Source organism: Triturus cristatus, chromosome 7 (genome assembly GCF_964204655.1).
Source record: "Triturus cristatus chromosome 7, aTriCri1.1, whole genome shotgun sequence".
NCBI classification, from domain to species: Eukaryota; Metazoa; Chordata; class Amphibia; order Caudata; family Salamandridae; genus Triturus; species Triturus cristatus.
The window spans coordinates 807,793,635-807,813,229 of NC_140590.1; the positions used below are offsets into that span (position 1 = coordinate 807,793,635).

General features: G+C 45.3%; 1 protein-coding gene across 4 annotated transcripts in view; it reads left to right on the forward strand.

Annotated features, from left to right (window-relative positions):
- GLRA1 (glycine receptor alpha 1) overlaps positions 1–19,595 on the forward strand; it is a 404,715-nt gene that overhangs the window by 291,575 nt on the left and 93,545 nt on the right. For all 4 annotated transcript variants that reach the window (XM_085617658.1, XM_085617660.1, XM_085617659.1 and 1 more), the window contains exon 3: positions 2,785–2,852. In XM_085617658.1, coding sequence (XP_085473784.1) covers positions 2,785–2,852 — 68 coding nt within the window. The remainder of the gene's footprint in view (positions 1–2,784; positions 2,853–19,595) is intronic.

Consider the following 19,595-nt stretch of genomic DNA (forward strand, 5'->3'; position numbering starts at 1 on the left):
GAAATCAAACACATTTGCATTGTACAAAAAAACAGTCTCTTACCAAACTACACAAACAGCAAAACCACCAGAACCAAAATGTCACCGTGAACAGAAGAAAAGCCTTCACCTAGAACAAAAAAGTAAACAAAAAAAACATTACAATTGGAAATCACAAAACATATAACAATAAACATTATAACATGCCATGTCACTACCCAAATGGTCAATCGGTTTGTGTGCCAGGTCAGGCAGAAAACAGCAGGAAAAAAAAGGCTATTCAGTCCCGGGGCAGGTGACCCAAATACATATAACAAATTGCACCCTGGAAGCGAGGGGTCACTTCTATTTCTAATTGAACTAATTCCCTGGTGTCTAGTGGGCTTTTCTGCCTCCAATGGGAGCAGAAACGGCAAAAAAATAAAACCGATCTGCCCACAGAGGGGGCAGAAAAGTCTTCAAAACATGTCGCTTCCTACAATAATATTTATATCCCTGGAACTGAGAAAATAAAAATATAAAAAAAAAAAAAAAAAAAATATTTATATCCCTGGTGTCTAGTGGGCTTTTCTGCCCCCCCCCCCAAAGAGCAGAAACGGACAGAAAGACGACCAATCTGCCCCCAGGGGGGGGCAGAAAAGTATTCTAAAAAATTAGGCCGCAAAGGAAGCGACCCTTGCCCAAGGGGTCGCTTCCTACATAAAGAAAAAGACATCCCTGGTGTCTAGTGGGCTTTTCTGCCCCCCCTGGGGGCAGAAACGGGCAGAAAGACGACCGATCTGCCCCCAGGGGGGGCAGAAAAGTCTCCTAATCACTTTACCACCCTAGGAAGCGACCCTTGCCCAAGGGGTCGCTTCCTACATAACGAAATAGACATCCCTGGTGTCTAGTGGGCTTTTCTGCCCCCCCTAGGGGGAGAAACGGACAGAAAGAAGACCGATCTGCCCCCAGGGGGGGCAGAAAAGTCTTCAAATTATTTGGCCCCCAAAGGAAGCGACCCTTGCCTAAGGGGTCGCTTCCTACATAGCATAACCAATATCCCTGGTGTCTAGTGGGCTTTTCTGCCCCCCCCCGGGGGCAGAAACGCGCAGAAAGCGGACCGATCTGCCCCCAGGGGGGGCAGAAAAGACTTCAACAAAATTTGCCCCCAAGGAAGCGACCCTTGCCCAAGGGGTCGCTTCCTACATAGTAGGAACAGCATCCCTGGTGACTAGTGGGCTTTTCTGCCCCCCCCGGGGGCAGAAACGCGCAGAAAGCGGGCCGATCTGCCCCCAGGGGGGGGCAGAAAAGACTTTGCCAAATTTTCGCCCCCAAGGAAGCGACCCTTGCCTAAGGGGTCGCTTCCCAAACTCCAAATCCAAAATCCCTGGTGTCTAGTGGGGCATCCCTACTCCACGATCGCGACGCTGTGCGCGATCGTGGAGCAGGAATGCCCTGTATTGAGAGATCGGGGGAGAGGAAATACTCTTTCCTCTCCCCCGATGCCTCAATACTAGAGATTTCACCGCCGCGGCCCCCACCAGACGCCAAACACCTACCTCTGCTCCCCTCGGACGCGCTGGAAGAAATGGATTCCAGCGCGTCCAACGCTTCCTGATGACGCCGGCGCGCGCTGTGCGCGCTGACGTCATCAGAAAGCGTGGGGGGGCTCGGGGGGGGTCGGGGGTGGCAGCGGAAGCTCTTCCGCTGCCACCCCCGTAAAGGGGGCCAAGATCGAGGGACAAGGGGGGGAGCGCCAGCGCTTCCCCCGGGGGCTGTCCTCATGACGGAACGGTTCCGTCATGAGCACAGCCCAACCGATGCTCATGACGGAACCGTTCCGTCATGAGCATCGAAGGGGTTAATTTTACTATTATTGTTGTTGTTGATTGTTATTATGATTACTACTACTATTATTATTGTTATTATTACTACAATTATTGTTGTTGTTATTATTATTGTTGTTATTATTATTGTTATTGTTGTTGCTGCCTGGTCGTGCTTGTTGTGTGACTGCCAGTGTGATACTATTGGTTTTTTTAACACTGCACTGTGACTGGCTTTTTCCTATTCCTTTTTTGTTGCTTGCAGGAGCCTTCTCAATAATCTTTCTTGTGTCTTTGGTTTGTTAATGGCTATTTATACAAGTTGCTTGCCAGTCAGTTTGTCTATGGTGTGATGTCTTCCGTGTGATTGCCTGTGAGCGACACCCTCCTTGACTGCCTGTGGAAGCTTGCTCAGTAAAGCCCTACTTTGTGACAACCAATCTGGAAATCCACTGTGTCTGTCTTTGGAGGATTGCTCTGTGACAGTTGTTTGCCTATTTGATGATTGCTCTGGTAGTATTGGTTCATAATTACCCATGGTGACCAGTGCTGTGATCGCCTGCATGCCTGTGAATGCCTGCTCTGTGACTGGTGTTGAATGCCTGCTGATGCAGTCTGCTGCTGTGCGAGGGGGTCTGGTTTGTGGCTGCCTGTGGAGGCCAGATCACAGCCTGCTTGGATCTGTGTTCGAGATCTCTGCTGGTCCCTCTGGAGGTCTGTTCAGTGTCAGATGTCTGACCTGCACTGTGACTGTCAGTCTGCTTCTGGTAAGCTGGGTGTCTGTAATAACCTGCTCTGCATGTGGCTTTCGTGCCTCCAGAATATATTCGCAGGTGTTTGGAGACGACTGATACTACTGCCCAGAGTTACTATGTGGGGTAAGAACCCACAACTCACAAGTTGCAGCCCTCGCCGCCCCATACTCCCTGTCTGCAGAAACTTGCCGTAAATTACTTGGAATATATTGTATTTATCACTAAGCCCCTCTTCTCTCACACAGGTCCAGCCGTGAATGTCAGCTGCAATATTTTCATCAACAGCTTCGGCTCCATTGCAGAAACCACCATGGTGAGTACAGCCCGCCCCGGCGTCAGCTCCAGGAACAAGCAAAAGACTTGGTCTTGATAGAGGACTTGATCCCCAAAAACTGTGTTGCCCAACATTACTTCCTCACCCTACTACCGCCTCCTCTACTTGGCATTTTTCCATTGATGAGATTTGTAGGATCAGGACCAAACTGTCTTCTACTTTAAAACTTGATGTATGTCATATTCCCCACTTGGGGAAACGTTAGCTCTTGTTGTGAAGTCTGGGTATGGCTCCGCAGGCAGGGTTTTTAAATTGACTTAATCTGAGTACTAGCTCTGCTGTGTGACATTTTAGCCTTTAAGAGATGTATAGGGTGAGGCAACGCGCTGCAGTCATGGGCACAGGTCGTTATGGTCTTTACAACCTGAGGGATAGTTTGGCTGCTTAAAATTTGAGCTTAAAAGATCTTTGTTACTCTTGGTTAAAAGCTGCTGTCAGTGGCTTGAACATGTGAGGTATGAGAGAAGGCACTGCTACCAAGAGACACTAACAAACCCTAACCCTGTATAATCTCTGTCTCCCAAGGAATGGCTCTGCTCTCTACCACGAGGAACACTGCTCAGTTTTTATAGGCCAGGATAATCGTCTGACGCTCCCACTTGTTGAAAGTCCCCACAGTCAACTGTTTATTCCTGTAGCTCTACCCAAACCTCACAAACAAAACAAATCTAAGGGTAGAAAATCAGCTTTAGGTGACAAACAAGTACACACGGTCCAAAGATTTAAAAGGTGTATCACCCGCTCCTCAGCTGGGGAAGGATTAAAGTGAAACACCAGAAAGAAATTCTCCTTTGAATATGAAATCAATACAGACTTCAGGATACAGAAAGAACAGGTTCACAGAAATATACCATCAAGCAAGAAAAGGGCGATATGCCTCGGGGGAGAGTAAAGCCCCCAAATCATCTAAAATGCAAGCAAAGTTGATCATCACACTGAAAAGGTCTTTCATGGACAGGAGCTTCAGGACCCAGGCTGTAGAAATAGAAGGCAAATGCCAAATGTGTATCAGACTGAATAGGGTGTTCAAATAACAAGAATCTATGAAGGAGAGAGGAAGTATTCCTCTCTAATGTCTGATTCCCACCGTGGCTTGTGGAACACCACAACTATTGCAAACTGGGGGGCAGATTTACAAGAAAGTGACGCATCTGTAGAGATGCTTCACTTTCCCTGCGCCACCCTGAGAAACCCTTCCGCCATCATGGATGTGCCGTATTTACAATACGGTGCACCATGGAGCAAGGTTTGACGGATGCGTCAGAAATTCTGACGCATCTGTTGGGGCAAAAGTGACGCATGGCTGGAGTCATGTCGCAAGCAAGACGCAACTCCAGCAATGCATTTTGAGGCCTAGTCTCACTACACTTCGTCACTCCTTATGCCTGCTTCAAGCAGGCGTAAGGTTTTGACACAACGGCGTCATAGAAGTGACTCAGTGAAATCTTGTAGATTTCACTGCGTCACTTTTACAAGGCTTTCCTGCGTGGGAACGCCCACCCTGCATACATTATACCTGACGCAGGTATAGTGTGACACAGGGCTTTACAATGTGACGCATCTCCCTAGATGCGTCACGTTGTAAATTGGCCGCATTTTTTTACGCTGCCGCTGTGTCACAAAAGTGAGGCAACGGCGGCGCAAAAGTGACGCAAGGGGCTTGTAAATCTGCCCCTGGGTTTTTAAGCTGGAGATGAGCAATCACAGAACAAAATCGTCTGAAAGGAATTCCACCTTTCAAAGAGGACCATCCCTTTCTAAGAATAGCATTCCCAGTTGTCTCAGCCGGGTGCGTAAGGATTCATGGACGCTGAATCACCTAATATTTGAGGCATCCATCTGCAAGACTCCAATACTCATCCTGTCCTGCCTCCCAATATCCAAACCAAGAGGGGTAGACCATTCGGTACTGGGCAATATTAGAATTTTGCAAGTATCAAACTCTTAAAATAGTGAATATAAAACAATCCTAAAACAAAGTTATGGAGCAACAAAAGTTTTAAAAAGGTGCCTCGCTTAACCTTGTGGGCTTCTAGTAGCTTGTGGAGTTGCTTCGCTTATGGGAAGCTTTCATGCTGGCGAGTCTGATCAGGAGAATGGGGAGCATGCTACCTGCTTCAGGTGGCAGGAGGATCAAACGAGGAGGAGTTGAGACTCACAGTGCAGCAAGACCTTAGCTGCTTTCTTGAAAGAACATGGAAAATACAGTGGCCATTTTTAAGAGTTGAACCGCTGACAACCAGTAGTTGACGCAGGGTCGAGGAGTTTGGAAGGATGCTGGAAGACAAAAGGATGGCTATTAAACAGACATTGGAAGATAGCATCCCTCATTTCAAGAATTAACAAAAATCATAATTTATAGATTCTTTTCTTTATAAGTCAATATTTTAAGAAAAGACTTTGAATTGACTTATACATTTGCTATTTCAAATCGTTATGTTATTACGGAAATCACATTTTTTCAGAATAGTTATTTTTATGTAGAGCTCATCAGTCAGAAATTAGTCATGAGGGTCAACTGAAACAGAGTAGGGAATTTTGTTATCTTTCTCCAGAGGGAGACCATCAAAAAGCATCCAGTGCCCCTCCCTCCAGGCTTTGCAAAGAGCTCAAGCAATGAGAAACCCTGTAAATACAGGAAACATCATTCTCTCCCATCAATTAAAGAAGAGGGTATCTATTGTGCAAGTCTGTAACTGTTTGCCCCTGAAACAATGTTTCAGAAGCAGTGCATTGCCATGGGTGGTGAACATTTCCAACCACAACGATTCAATATGTCCTTTCTCATTGAGAACCACAAGGAAGAAAAGGAAATACCTGGCCAAGAGAATCCACCCACGCCTTCCCCACTCCTGGAATGCATAATACCCTGAGAGATAAAATGCTAGACAGTGTCTGAGAACTAGCTGGTGAGTCAGATCTGCCAAATGCTTTCAGTGAGTTCCCCGTCAGTTGGCATACACTTCACCAATAGGTTCTCTGTTCATAAAAGCATCACCTGATATTTGATTTCTGCAGTGAAAGAATTTAAGGCTAGAAAAATTGGAAAAACTTTCCTTCCACTGGAGAACATTTCTGTTTCTCTTATCATCCATAATCACTAGCCGAAGGTGGACCTCAAGGTGGCAATCTAAACATATTTTCTTTTGTTTGTGGTGAAGAATGATTCTCCAGAGACGTGACGTGGTCACCTCTGGATAGCTTTGGCAGTTCGAGCTACCACTAGAGTAATACCACTAGATGAGATGCCATCATGATAAAGTGGTAGAAGCCCAGATAATTCGGAGAACACTTCCTGTGAACATACGATAACAGTGGTCCTAAGAGAAGCTTAGGCAGTTTAAGTTTTAAAATACAGTGATTAATTGGGAATTGAGAGCAGGCACACTGACACCTACTCACGCTGCACTATCATTCTCTTGCCTCGCCTTACCGCTTTTGTTTTGGGGAAGGCGGCGGCGGGCGCCATCTTGGGTGTGGGCTGGGGCTGCGCTCTAGTCGCGCTGGCCTCCCGCCCTCCCCAGACTATTTAGCTGTGATTTTATCGCCGCTCGCTGCCTTCAGAGCTCTCCCTAGTCGGGAGTACTAGGGCTGCGAGCAAACTTGCGTGTATCATCCAATTCCTGTCGTTTTATTGATCAGAAAGTAGCGTTTTTAAGCAAAAACATTTTTATGTGCTAAATAATTTGGGGGACTTTTAAAATACAGTGATTAATTGGGAATTGAGAGCAGGCACACTGACACCTACTCACGCTGCACTATCATTCTCTTGCCTCGCCTTACCGCTTTTGTTTTGGGGAAGGCGGCGGCGGGCGCCATCTTGGGTGTGGGCTGGGGCTGCGCTCTAGTCGCGCTGGCCTCCCACCCTCCTCACGTTCTATATAATGAGTACCATGTTCAGACGGCGCAGCGGGCTGGCGCAGCGGGCGCGCGCCGAAGCCGCGCCAAAGCCAAGCCCGTCTGCGCCCGTCCGCGGCCGGACACGGCCCAGGGCCATAACCCCTGCCCCCCGACTGATGTACTCTTCCCGGCACTTAAAAGAGTTGCATGTTGGTAAGATCTGTCCGACCTGTACTACGGCCCCCTTGAAAGATGCGATGGCCACTCGATTATTTGTGTGTCCAGGCTGTGGATATCTTCTCCCCCAATCCAGCATTCCTGCCCATTCTGGCCTACAGGATGGCAGGTCCTATGTTGTAGTGAACAGAGCTTCGCATGGATGTCGAGCTGCGCTCATCAATACGCGCTCACTTCCATGTCATAGCTTTTATATCAATGAATTTATCGTTACTCATGATCTGGATCTACTGTTTGCTACTGAGACCTGGGCAGATGCCGGGTCTGGTCCGGATTTCTGTAATGCTACTCCGGTGGGGTACAGTGTTGTCAGACATGATAGGCCTGTAGGAAGAGGTGGCGGCCTTGCTATTATCTTTAAGGATAAATATCGTACCACACTTGATCCTATAAATTCGGCTAACTGCGAATCAGCCGCTTTTGCCATTAGCATTACCCCCAAGCAGGCACTAAAGGGTGTCATACTTTATCGTCCCCCTGGCCCCCGTAATTCTTTTCTTTCCTCCCTTTCTGACCTAAGTGACATTATTATATGTTCTGATACTTACACTATATTGGGAGATTTTAATTTTCACTTGGAAGAGCAGGACAACTCCGATACTGCCCAACTCACAGCTGATTTTTCCAACTTAGGGTTGCACCAACTAGTCAAGGGCATTACGCATCAAGCTGGACATTCCCTTGATGGTCTATTCACGAATGACCCTGGTATATCTGTATTAGATATCATCCCAATTACTTGGTCTGACCACAGGGCCATTATCTTTCAAATAGACATACGACCTGTTGCCCCTTTAGTCTCCAGGCCGGGAACCAGAATGGGCACTCGTGCCTGGAAAACTGCAGATATGCCTCAGATGCTACATTCCCTGGCTTCCTCCCGCCCTCAGGGTGGAAATACTCCGGCACTATCGGCCTCGGCTTTTCAGGACTGGATCCGAAGCGCCGCTGACTTAGTGGCCCCAGAGAAAATTACGAAGCCCAACAGAGTATCCCCCTCGGCCCCCTGGTACAATGAAGAGCTTCGACTACATCGCCAACACTGCAGAAATCTAGAAAGGCGCTGGAGGAAGGTCTACTGCCCCATAGCCAGACAAACTTATAAAGATGCCCTTCAGATTTACAAAAAGGCAATCTTGGCCCGAAAAACCGAATTTTTCTCGGCACAAATTAAGACCGCTGCTAACTCGGCCAGAGAACTCTTCTCTGTTGTCACCAGCTTGTCTACCCCCCCTGTCGGGCCTGAAGTGGAGCCCTCACAGGCTTTCTGTAACGAATTAGCAGCCTTCTTTATCACAAAGGTTGCAGATATATATGCTTCCTTTGAAGATAACTCTAGAACTGAATGTAGAGGTGGTAGCGGGAAAGAAGCATTGTCTTACTACAACCATGACCATTTTCCATGCTTTCTACCCGCCTCACATGAGGATGTGATTAAAATCGTCTCTACCATCAAATCGGGCTCCTTGTCCCCCATCCGTGATGTCAAAACTCACAGAAGTGATTTCCCGCCCTCTCATGGAGATCTGCAATACTGCTTTTTCGACAGGCCAATTTCCAAGTATATGGAAGAACGCTGTCATAAAACCCCTCCTGAAAAAACCTTCCTTAGATCCCACAGCTGTTGTAAGCTACAGACCGATCGCGTGCCTGCCCTTTCCTGCCAAAGTATGCGAATACCTGATGAATAGACAGCTCTCAGAGTTCGTCGAGACTCACCAGCTTCTCGACGATACGCAGTTTGGGTTTAGGAAAGGGCATGGAACAGAGACTGCCTTGATAAAGGCCTCTGACGAGATCAGGGTGATCATGGACCAGGGAGGGGCGGCTGTTCTTATCCTTCTGGATCTGTCAGCAGCTTTCGACACGGTCGACCATGCCACCTTGGTCGACCGTGTCACTGCTTTGGGGATTAACGGTTGCGCCAGGGATCTTATCTCATCGTTCCTGGCAAACCGTACCCAGACAGTAAAGTTGGGAGATTTCTATTCCCCTATCTCTGCACTCCCTTGTGGAGTCCCACAAGGCTCCTCGCTAAGTCCCATGCTTTTTAATATCTATGTAGCGGACTTGGCGAGGATAATAAAGGCCTATGGGATACAGCTTACATCGTATGCAGACGATACCCAGCTGGTGCTGGGCATCCATAAGGATGGTCTCACGGTAGCAGCCAACTTTCAGAAAGCTATGCTTGAGGTTAGTAGCTGGATGGCTTTGAACTGCCTTCGCCTCAATTCGGATAAGACCGAGATCATGACCTTTGGAAGACTCTCCCCTGAATGGTCCTTTGGTTGGTGGCCAGAAAAGCTTGGCCCTCCACCTGTCCCAGTAGAAAAAACCAGAAACCTGGGAGTGATCTTTGATAATAAGTTGGTTTTCGACCTCCACACCAACAAGGTTGTGTCGTCGTCTTTTTTCATCTTGAAAAAAATCAAGAAGCTGCTGCCTTATCTCCCGCCGTCAGCTGGGAAGACCCTGGTCTCTACCCTAGTCTTCTCCAGGATAGATTATGGGAATGCACTTCTCCTTCACACCCAGAAGCGTGTCACAACGAAGCTGCAATCTATTCAGAATGCGGCTGCTAGGATTCTTCTCAACATCCCTCGTCGCAAATCTACCACTCCTGGTATTCGTCAGCTTCATTGGCTGAGAGTGGAGAGCCGCGTCAAGTTTAAGGCCCTCTGTATTGCTTATAAGGCTGTACATGGCATTGGACCTAGGTTCCTGGTTGAAGCTTTCCAGCTGTACACTCCTAGGAGGCAATTAAGATCGGCCAATAACAGTCTCCTCCCGGTGCCACGCACAAGATCGGTCACCTGGGGAGACAGGCGCTTTCTTGTGGCCACTCCAAAACTTTGGAACCTCTTGCCACTAGCCATCAAAACTGCCCCGAATCTGATGAGCTTCCGCAGGCTCTTGAAAACATGGCTGTTTAATCAGTAAGAGGATGACTTGATGATAGATTCCAGTTGCTCTACAGCGCCGAGACACCTTCGGGTATTTGTCGCGCTATAAAAGTTGCGTAAATAAATAAATAAAAATAAATAAATTTAACCAAACACAGGTTTCCACTGTTCCTTGTACTTGAAGATCAAAAGAGCTATTCACACTTCTAAAAGCCTTCTAGGCACAGGAAAAGCAGATCTGCCTACCAAGTACTAATCCCAGTGTTTATGAGTTCCAGGCCTTGTCAGTGGACTACATGACAAATTGCAAGACTGATGATCATGCCACGAGACAGCATCATCTTGTACACCAGATGTCATCTGGGTCATGCTGGAATGATGGGCACGCCAGTCATCCAGGGAAGGAATAATAAAAATAAGCTCTCAAACCAAGGACTGCCATTAGTCTGGGCAAGGACTTTTGTGTGAAGGGCTGATTTAAATACTAATGGGAGACTTTGAATTGAAAGTAGCAATCTCTTACCTCATGAGTGAATGAACTAAGACAACGGGAATGTGGATTTATGCATGAAGGCTGATAGAGATAAACACTGCCCTGGAGTCATAAGAAGTATGAGAGCCTAGAGTAATTTCACTTTCATCGCAATGGCTCTGATGAAGTAGTTCAAGGCTTTGAGATCTGGAATGAAGCAAAATAGCCTAGAGGCACTTTGGAGCATAACACGAGTGCCAAAGCTCCACCATTTCCTTCTCTGGAGAATTTGGAACAATTGTATCTTTTCAAAGGAACTGCATAACACCTTATAGCAGAGCATGAGAGTTTTCCAGTTTCCTGATTTTGAGAGCTGCCACCAACCTGAGTTTGGGGAGACATTCATGAACTTGGTTGTGTCTTCCTTCTGTACCAGTTCCAGTACCCACTAACTTGAAATGCACTCTGGCCAAATATGGAAAGATCACTGAACTCAACCCTTCCTAACACGAGAGTTTCCTCCTACTGCCAAAGAGAAGACACATGCAGCACAGTCAATGCTAGTCAGGCTGGGTTTTAGCGCTGGTGGCACCTGTTGCCACAATGTTTGTTGGTGCCCTCCCTGCCAAAACTTTCCACTCCACAGATTCCCTCACAACCACCCTCCAACAGTGCCCTTCATCCCTCTATTGTGCTTCTTCTTTTATTTCAAAGTGCTACTCAAACCAGTGTAGGGTTTTGGAGCCCTTTACATCACACACCAACACATTATACAGTGACAATGGATCATACATGTGTAAGTGATTGCAAAGGAAATGTTACATAGACAAAAATAACTATGTGGTGTAGGCGTCACATGTCATCCAAACGTAACACCGTGGTTGGGTTGACTTTACTAATAAGAACGGATTGCTACCCAAATGAACCCTTGTTTGCAACATTAGGATAATGACCAGGGAAAAATTCATAATGCTCTAACCTGTGCCTTGCAGTTTTTATGCAGCTCTTTGATGACAGTTATTAGCCCACTCTGCTATATTAGGTTTGTAACTTTTAAACCGCAAGAAACAAAAAAATCTCTCTGACAAAATCAGTAAACCATAGAACTATCTACATTATATACACTTTTGTGATCTGCATGGTACACGTTCTTTGCAGCAGACGTCTTAACCCTCTGCACTACGTTATGGTGAGTAAGAACGTCCATAGATAAAACTCCGATCTCTCTCCAGCAGGTCCATTAACCAACTGAGTTACCTCAACATTTTTATTGTAGCCCGAAGATCGCTGAAGGCAAGGAACGCTGCAGCAGGTGCTTTTAAATCCATAATATATTTGAAAACGTCCCCTCCCCACCCCCGAGGTTAGCACTTGGAGCGGTGGCACTGGTCGCACAGCTCGAAAGTCGGCCATGTCATACTCCTTGATGAGATGGAGCCAGGCGTGTCTCTAACAAAGGTCTGGGTCCTCAGGCAAAGATGGCGGTCTTGTTCAGTGGATGGTGGCCTTGATAAGTAGATCATGGCTCCATAGGCTGAATTATAACTACAAAGTAACATCAGAAGTAGCCAAGAGCATTTGTAAGGAAGGTAAGTACCAATTGCCTGTCCTCTGTTGCTTTTTTGATTTACGGCTTTAACCACTGAAAAGAGATACATGACAGAGAGGCTCCATGGGCTCTATCATTATTGAGCAGTCACACCCTACACTGACGCCATAGCCCCACTGTGGAGGCTGCCGCTACGGCTAGAGATCACAGTGTATCAAGTGATCCCTGACGAGCACTGCACTTGGTTTTTAATGAGGACCAAGATTTCCAACAGCATGAGCCCTTTTCTGTCACTGCCCACAAACAACTCTGACATGAAAAGTTCTGTGTACCTACAATGGGGCACACATTGAACCTGCACTGTAATGATTAAGAGAAAGACAGAACTGCTGAAACTTCATTCTCAAGGCCCTGAAACAAACACATCCTAAATAGAATATAGTCCTTTTTGTGTCTTATTAACCATAATTTTCTCAGCTACAGGTCCCAAAAAGACCTATGCAAAACTCGATCTAGGCTGTGGAAGCTCTGGACAGTTGATAGCTGCCATCCAAAGTATAGGATTTCTTTTGGTTCATAAATCTTATATTTTTTTGGTGCCATGCCAGGATTTTATCAATTGTCTTCCTGCAGTGGTACTCCAAAACAATCTGATGTGTATGATGGAACAACGCATGCCTGAACCATGTGGTCTTAACCATGACTGAGATTTTACCATGCAATTTAGTGGTAAAGACTTGATTCGTAAAGGGACATGTGTGTTAAAGATCATACTCCTGTCCCCAGCCCTGAAAACTGTCCCTTTTACCCGGCCCGCCCTGAGCCCTAAAAATTGACCCCATGCCGTAAAAGCGACCCAGCCACCGCCCTGAGCTCTAAAAACTGTCCCCTACATCCGGTAAAGTACCCCGACCCAGCCCCCTCCAACCTGAGGCCTAAAACTGACCCAGCCCTTAAAATTGTCCCCTTTCCTCCGCTGCTCCCTGAGCCCTAAAAACTGTTCTCATGCCCTAAAAGGGACCCTAGCTCAGCCCTCCACTCTGAGCTCTAAAAACTAGCCCCCTCCCCTGTGAACAACCCCAACCCAGCTCCCGCCCTGAGGCCTAAAACGGCCCCCAGCCCTGAAAACTGTCCCTTCCCCTGCCCCGATCCCAGCCCCCTACCCATAGCCCTAAAAACTGTCCCCTACGCCTGTAAACTACCCTGACCCCGCCCCCCAGCACTGACCCCTAAAACTGCTCCCTGCCCTATAAACAACCCGACCCCCCGAGCCCTAAAAACTACCCCACCATGAAAAACAAACCCCCCAACAGCCACCCAAGACCCGGCCCCAGCCCCACTTACCTCACCACATCCTCTCCCGATCCTTCCTCTTCTTGTCTTCCTGTGACCCCCCATCCGCTCGGAATCTAGACAGCGCATTGGCTTAACCACGCATATGCGTTGTAAAAGCATATGCGTGATCAAGACAAGCATGGTGCGGTTTGTGGGGAGACGTTACGCATGGCTGAGCCCAAATTGTTAAGGCCGTTTCCTGTGCCTTATGCATTTCCAAAGAAGAATCTAGCACGACATGACTTGGGGTCCTATGACACTAGGCTGACACTTTTATCACCTTGAGTGCATCCTTCTTTGTTAGGGCAGCCGTCACTGGCTGTTCCACCAATTCCTGCAAGGCTTGTAGAGACCGAGTGACATGCATGGAAGTAAGCAATCATGGCTGGAGGTGAAGTGGGGAAGAGGAGGACACTCTCCCTAGGTGCCCAATGTTTGGATTTGCTTTCTAGGACAGAGTGCCTGTGAAGAAGTGGAAAACACCATAGAATGGTGTGAGTTTGGAAGGCCAAAATACAAGACTCATGAATCTTCCATGGATACACAGATGCGTTAAGGTATCTGCAAAGTGGGCAATTGACTAGGGCCCTCCCCTTCCAAGGAAGCCCCACGGAAAGTGAACTTTACCTCTGGATCATTTCTGAATATTTTGTATCTTAACCTTTAACATATAATTCCATATTGTTAGGCAACATAGAATGTGAAGTAGCAAAAAAATGGATAATAAAACTCAAACTTTTTCCAAACAGGGGTCCACAAAATATTTCTTGCCCGTAGACCCCAAATTCCTTGTTATGACACTGGCTGGATATGGAGGATTAAAGCAAATTAAGCAAATATCCCTCCTTCTGCACAGCCACAGTTTACACCTACAGCCATGGGCCTAACTTCCTACTTTGTGATCCACCCAATCCAATGTCTGAAAAAGCGAGAATAAAGGAACACAAAGGACAGTTGCGCTGCTGTTCACTGTGACCTCTGTGACCTCTGTGCATGTCACATACGCATGTGTGCAGCAGCAGGTTTTATGATTCTCCTGCTCCCCACTCAGATGTACTCTGGTACTTCGAGCCACAAATGCAAGATGAATGGCAAGTGGCCAAACTCTGAAGGACAATATAGTGGGAGAGAGGGAGGTATATTTTAGCCTCCATTTTGGGAGAGGAAAGGTTCCAGTTGCAAACAACAGATGTTTGACTCTGCGAGCGAATAACACCTCATTATCAAGCCCTCTGCACCATGTCGTGTGGGATCAAAATCTTGGACTTCTGAGCTGCACTTTTGCCCTGTGTGGTGTACATGGACATGCAGCCGGCTGCATTCGGAAATCTCAGGACTGGACTGCGGAAGGATGGAGAGGGGGACTGTTCTGTCTCATACATAAGTGACATTGATAGACTGCTGCGCTTACCACAGAATTTCACAGGTCATGGAAAGGGGGTAGAGGAGGAGAGAAAGCAAGATTGCCAGAGACGAGGAAGGAAACGAAAAGAAGTCAAGAAAGCAAAAGGAAAAGCTCAAATACAGCATGAAGGAAAAAGGCATGAAGATACTGAGAAGATGTTTGAGAAAAAGATGGATGGGTGCCAGACCCCAGCCTCCCCCCAAAGTGGGTGGGAGGAGCAAAAACGTAGGGCGGGGGTACAAAAAAGGAAAAAGCACGTGATAAAGGGCAAAATAAATTGTTGTTTCATGTTTGAATAATGTGGTAACTTTTCTTTTTGAGTGTACAGTTGAGCATATTTATAGTGTTTGGAGGGCCTTCCACTGGTTTCCATTGAGTGGCAGATATGCATAGTTATCTTGGTAATACACCTCGGACACAATTTCAGGTGGATAATGAACTTCAGCAGCCTGTACATTTTTTAGGTCAGTTTAAAAAAAAAAAATTAATACAGCGGTCCTTTTTGGGAATTGCTAGATGACTCTGGAATTCCCTTTACATTTTACACGAAGAGAGCAAATGCATTCTCCTAATTGTGGGAAGAATTTAAAAAAACGTCTTTTACACTAAGATGTTACACCTTTGTCTATATTTTCCCATGTTGATTCTTTCGTTATTTTGTAATAGAAAGCACAGCCTTTTTGTAGACTGAAAAGTAACTTGTAAAAAACTAGGACAAAGATTATCTCTTAAAACATAACATTTTCAAATGGGCTGTAAACAGAAAATCTTCTTAGGTGGTAAATTAGAACTGCTGATTGGAGGTAACATATTGTGCTAACCTAGCATGGAAATTACACGTCATTAAGTCAAAAGCATTTTGCCCAGTATTTGGTTTTTAGAGATTCTTTGCAAACATTAGCATGAAAGGAGTCCCAGCCAGAAACAACCCTTGAAGCAACACCTTCCATATATACAAAAATGCTACCCTTTAAAATCCTCCAGCTATGTATGAAAAGAGGAAGGACAATTTTGTGCCCTCTGCTGTCTGTAAATCTCTCAATCGCTTCTCCGCGTTTGGGTTTAGGGTTTTAAGTGTAACCCTCAAAAACTACTATCAAAGACACAGAGGGTTGATAATATAATCGTTATCTCTTCAAATATCAGAAAAGGCTTCAGTAACACTACAGACAACGCTAGATGTAATATGGAAATTCACAACCACATTAGCTGGGTGACTTTTCTCATTCAGGTCTTCTTTGGTAAAGTTTCAGAAGCGTTTCCACCATAAGCAGGTAGGGGACAAAGACCCACGCTAAACAGGCACCATAGGCTCAGATTGTGTTACCAAGCAATGAGCAGCTGAGATGTATGAAGTTCAGAAATGGAGGAAGGTGCTGGCGAAGGTCAGGAATATGCATCATTCCCATTCCAATTTGAGTGCTTCATCCCAATGTTCTGGCAGATGTAAAAAAAAATCAAAGTTTTGCAAGGCCATATTTTAAACCAAGGCGGTTACAGGTGTGCGAGCCTCATATTATCCAACAGAAATATTGTACCCTAAATATCATTTACAAACCTATCACCCCATTAAGTGTAGATTTTCAATTATTAAATTCTATAGGATATTTATTGTACAATATTTTTGTCAGGAAATATATTAATGATGATATTCAGGTACTATACTGACTGAAATTGGTTTACTAATTTTGGAAGGGGAAGTCTTACCAACTTAATAAGTACAATCTGGTTATGCCAAATACAATTCTTATAGAATCTCTACTCAATGCATCTATTACGTCATTGTTGAGCTCCCACTAAAGCCAGCTCGAGTGGGACAAAGCAGGATTTCTTAGCCATGAGGTTGCTTCCTCACTGTGACTGATTTGGCACCTCGCCCTGGGTCAAGGGTTTATCTTCCGATTTAGTGCCTGTGTGGTTCTTAAAATCTTCCAGCGACCAAGGCTGGAAGCTGTAGCTGGCCAGGGCCCTTCAAGGCCAGACACCTTAGTCATGAGATCCTGCTGAGCCTATGTTCAGCACAATTTAAAAAAAATGTTCGAAGCAGGTTGGACCTGTTTTTCTTGTCCACTTTGGGAGCGCGTTCCCAGAACAACCCTTTCCACCTTGTCCCAGGCCACCAAAAGTTTCAAAGTCCCACTTTTCTTCAGCTCCTGGAAAGTTATTACTGTTGAAGCATTTCCTAAGTAGGACACTGTCACAGTAATATTCTGATGGCAAGAAGACACTTGCCACCTTAAACTAGGTGTTGCAGCTCATCCATTAAAATGGGAAATAAAATAAGGTGATCATGCAAAATAAACTAGAGATCTCTCGAGGAAACCATGCTCGTCTACACAATAATATGACTCCAGAGGGAACTACTTTTAGAGTTTGGATATTCTGAATCATAATAATCATTGTAGGTTACATTGAACATACCAGGGAAGAATGTTTTGTATGATTTCATATTTCACAGAAGGGGAAACATATGGAGCAACAGTCATCATTAATACACATGCAAATAAGCATGTGCAATGCAGTAGGTCTCGCCTTTGGGACCTTACATGTATTTGGCTATGCAGAACTTTATCCCAGATGCTGAAACATCTACTGTTCTTTAACATATGTTCTTTAACATGGAGGGAAAGTAAGCACCAAACTGCGAGACATGCCAGGTATGGTTACACATGGAGAGAAACATTGCCTTTCAGCTGGAAATGGCATAGTCCAAAGCTCTGTTTTTATAATTTTAAATCAGGGCTTTCGGTTGCCATATCACTGAAAATACAAGATTTGAAAAAAATATTATTGTCTACGGGTGCTCGTGAAAGACAATTTCTATGGACTGGAATCTAGAGAATGCTAAAGTGATTCTGGTATTTTACTGACCTCTGCTGGTCATTTTCTATCAAGAAAGTCAAATAGAGGCAGTTGCCAGAAAAATTAAAAAAAAGAAAGCCCTTCAGCAGAAAGCAATTCTGATATTTTACTGACCTCTTCTGGTCAGTTTCCATAAAGACAGTTAAATAGAGGCAGTTGAACAGAAAAAAAAGTCCTTAAGTGGAAGCAGGCAAGTCCTAGGGCTGATCTCCAGAGCTCACAAAGTACATACACATATAAGTATATACTAAAGTATATACAAGAGGTCTCGAATGCTCGACCCAAAGAGTTTTGACAACAATTGTTTACAAAAAACCTTACAAGTGCCACTTAATAGCAACGACTTCACACAACATTTGTCAATAAAATATGCATATGGTAATTTCCATTGACAAATTCTCTTTTATATTATTTAAAAAAAAAAATTTTTATACAATACGGCTTAAGCTTACAATATCCTCCAGTTTCAACTTATAGTTACACAAACACAAAGTAGGCCTATATTTCAACCTCTTTTTTTGCACTAAGCCCTTCATCAGGGTCTAAGATAGCCATCTCATAAACTCCATTTGTATATTCGAAAAGATCCTGTTACTTCATCCACCAATGGGACATATACTAATCAGTTCGATTGCACTAGCGGTTCGTGCTTTACCTGACACAGCACATATTTTTTTTGTAGAAAAGCAGTTCCCCTGGGAAGTAAAATAGTGAGTATGTTTGTTATGTATCAGTACCACTACCAACTAATATTATTTCAAGGGCGACAACTTACGTTTCTGCATAGGGTTATCCATTTTAGACATCCTGAAATGTTGTATAAAGTTTTATATCAAAAAAGTGTCCATGGGTCCAGTCAACATGGTCTATGTGGGTAGTCCTCGACTCTCTAGCCACAGCTATTCTAAGAAGGATCAAGGTGAAGTCTTCGGGATTGCTAAAATGCTCACAAATTAATGCAAGATTAGTTAGGAAAGTATGTGAATGCAACGCCAAAGGCTCTAAATATGTGCCTGGGGGATAGGAGTGAAATGTTAAAAGAAATCACTGAAACGGCAAGAAAAGCAGGTTTTTTCCTATTAAATGTATGTTTAAGATGATAGCGTGGTCATAGATCCCAGACGGCGAGTAGGCAGTGTGTAGAGAAATTGAAAAACAAACCTCTCTTCAGAAAGGGAGGTCCTTGCACAGAGCATTCCCAGCAGAGATGACTCCTCGAACGACAGCATTAATAGAATCCTGTGATAGACAAAAGGCCGCCTTAATTGTGGCTTCAGAAACACCAGGTAGAAAGATTTTAAGGAATGCACATTTTTCATAAGTCAGCTTTGTGGATGTTCTATATTTTAGCCTTGTAGCGTGCTGTAACGGGCTATACCGGCTTAAGGGCCAGCTTCCGCATTAAAGGCCCGAGCGGAAGGTGAGGGACTTTAACAAGGGACTTGGACTTTAATAGCCGGTATAGCCCTGCTACGAAGGGCTATAAGGCTATTAGAACATTCTGCCACTAGAGGGCAGAATGTTCTAACAAATAAAAACAAAGGCCTCTCGGAGCTCGAGGGGATTTAAATCCCCTCGAGCTCCGAGAGGCCTATGTAAAACATTGGAATGTTGCCCTGCGGGCCTTTACCGGCCCGTAGAAGCACGGAGCACTCCATTGTCTACAATGGAGCTCCCAGCATTCCAATATTCTAATTTAGTATAGAAAAGTGTGTTATCCATATCAACTAGATGCTGAAGGAGAGAGAGGGCATACATATCAATTAGCCGGGGTTTACAACTAGTATCCGCCGCTTGCTTTAATGATGCCCTTGTGACTGCCCTTAGTACCCCGATCTCAGGGCTCCTGAAGGCAGCTGAGAAGCATGAAGAGAAAGTGAACAAAGCTTTAAGCACCTTGATTAGCTTCTGTGGTTTGCACTCCTGCTCCTGCCCCTGCCTTTCAGTAGTAAATAGGAGGCTGTTGGAGGATATTCGGTACAATAGTCAAACCGTGTGATTTTGGTGAATGGTTAATGGGTGTGCAAAGGCAGTTCTCCGAACCCTGCTATTTCAGGACTTGACATCCTTCAGAGGAAATAGTGAAAAAATAAGAGAGGAATGAGAGGGGATGTCA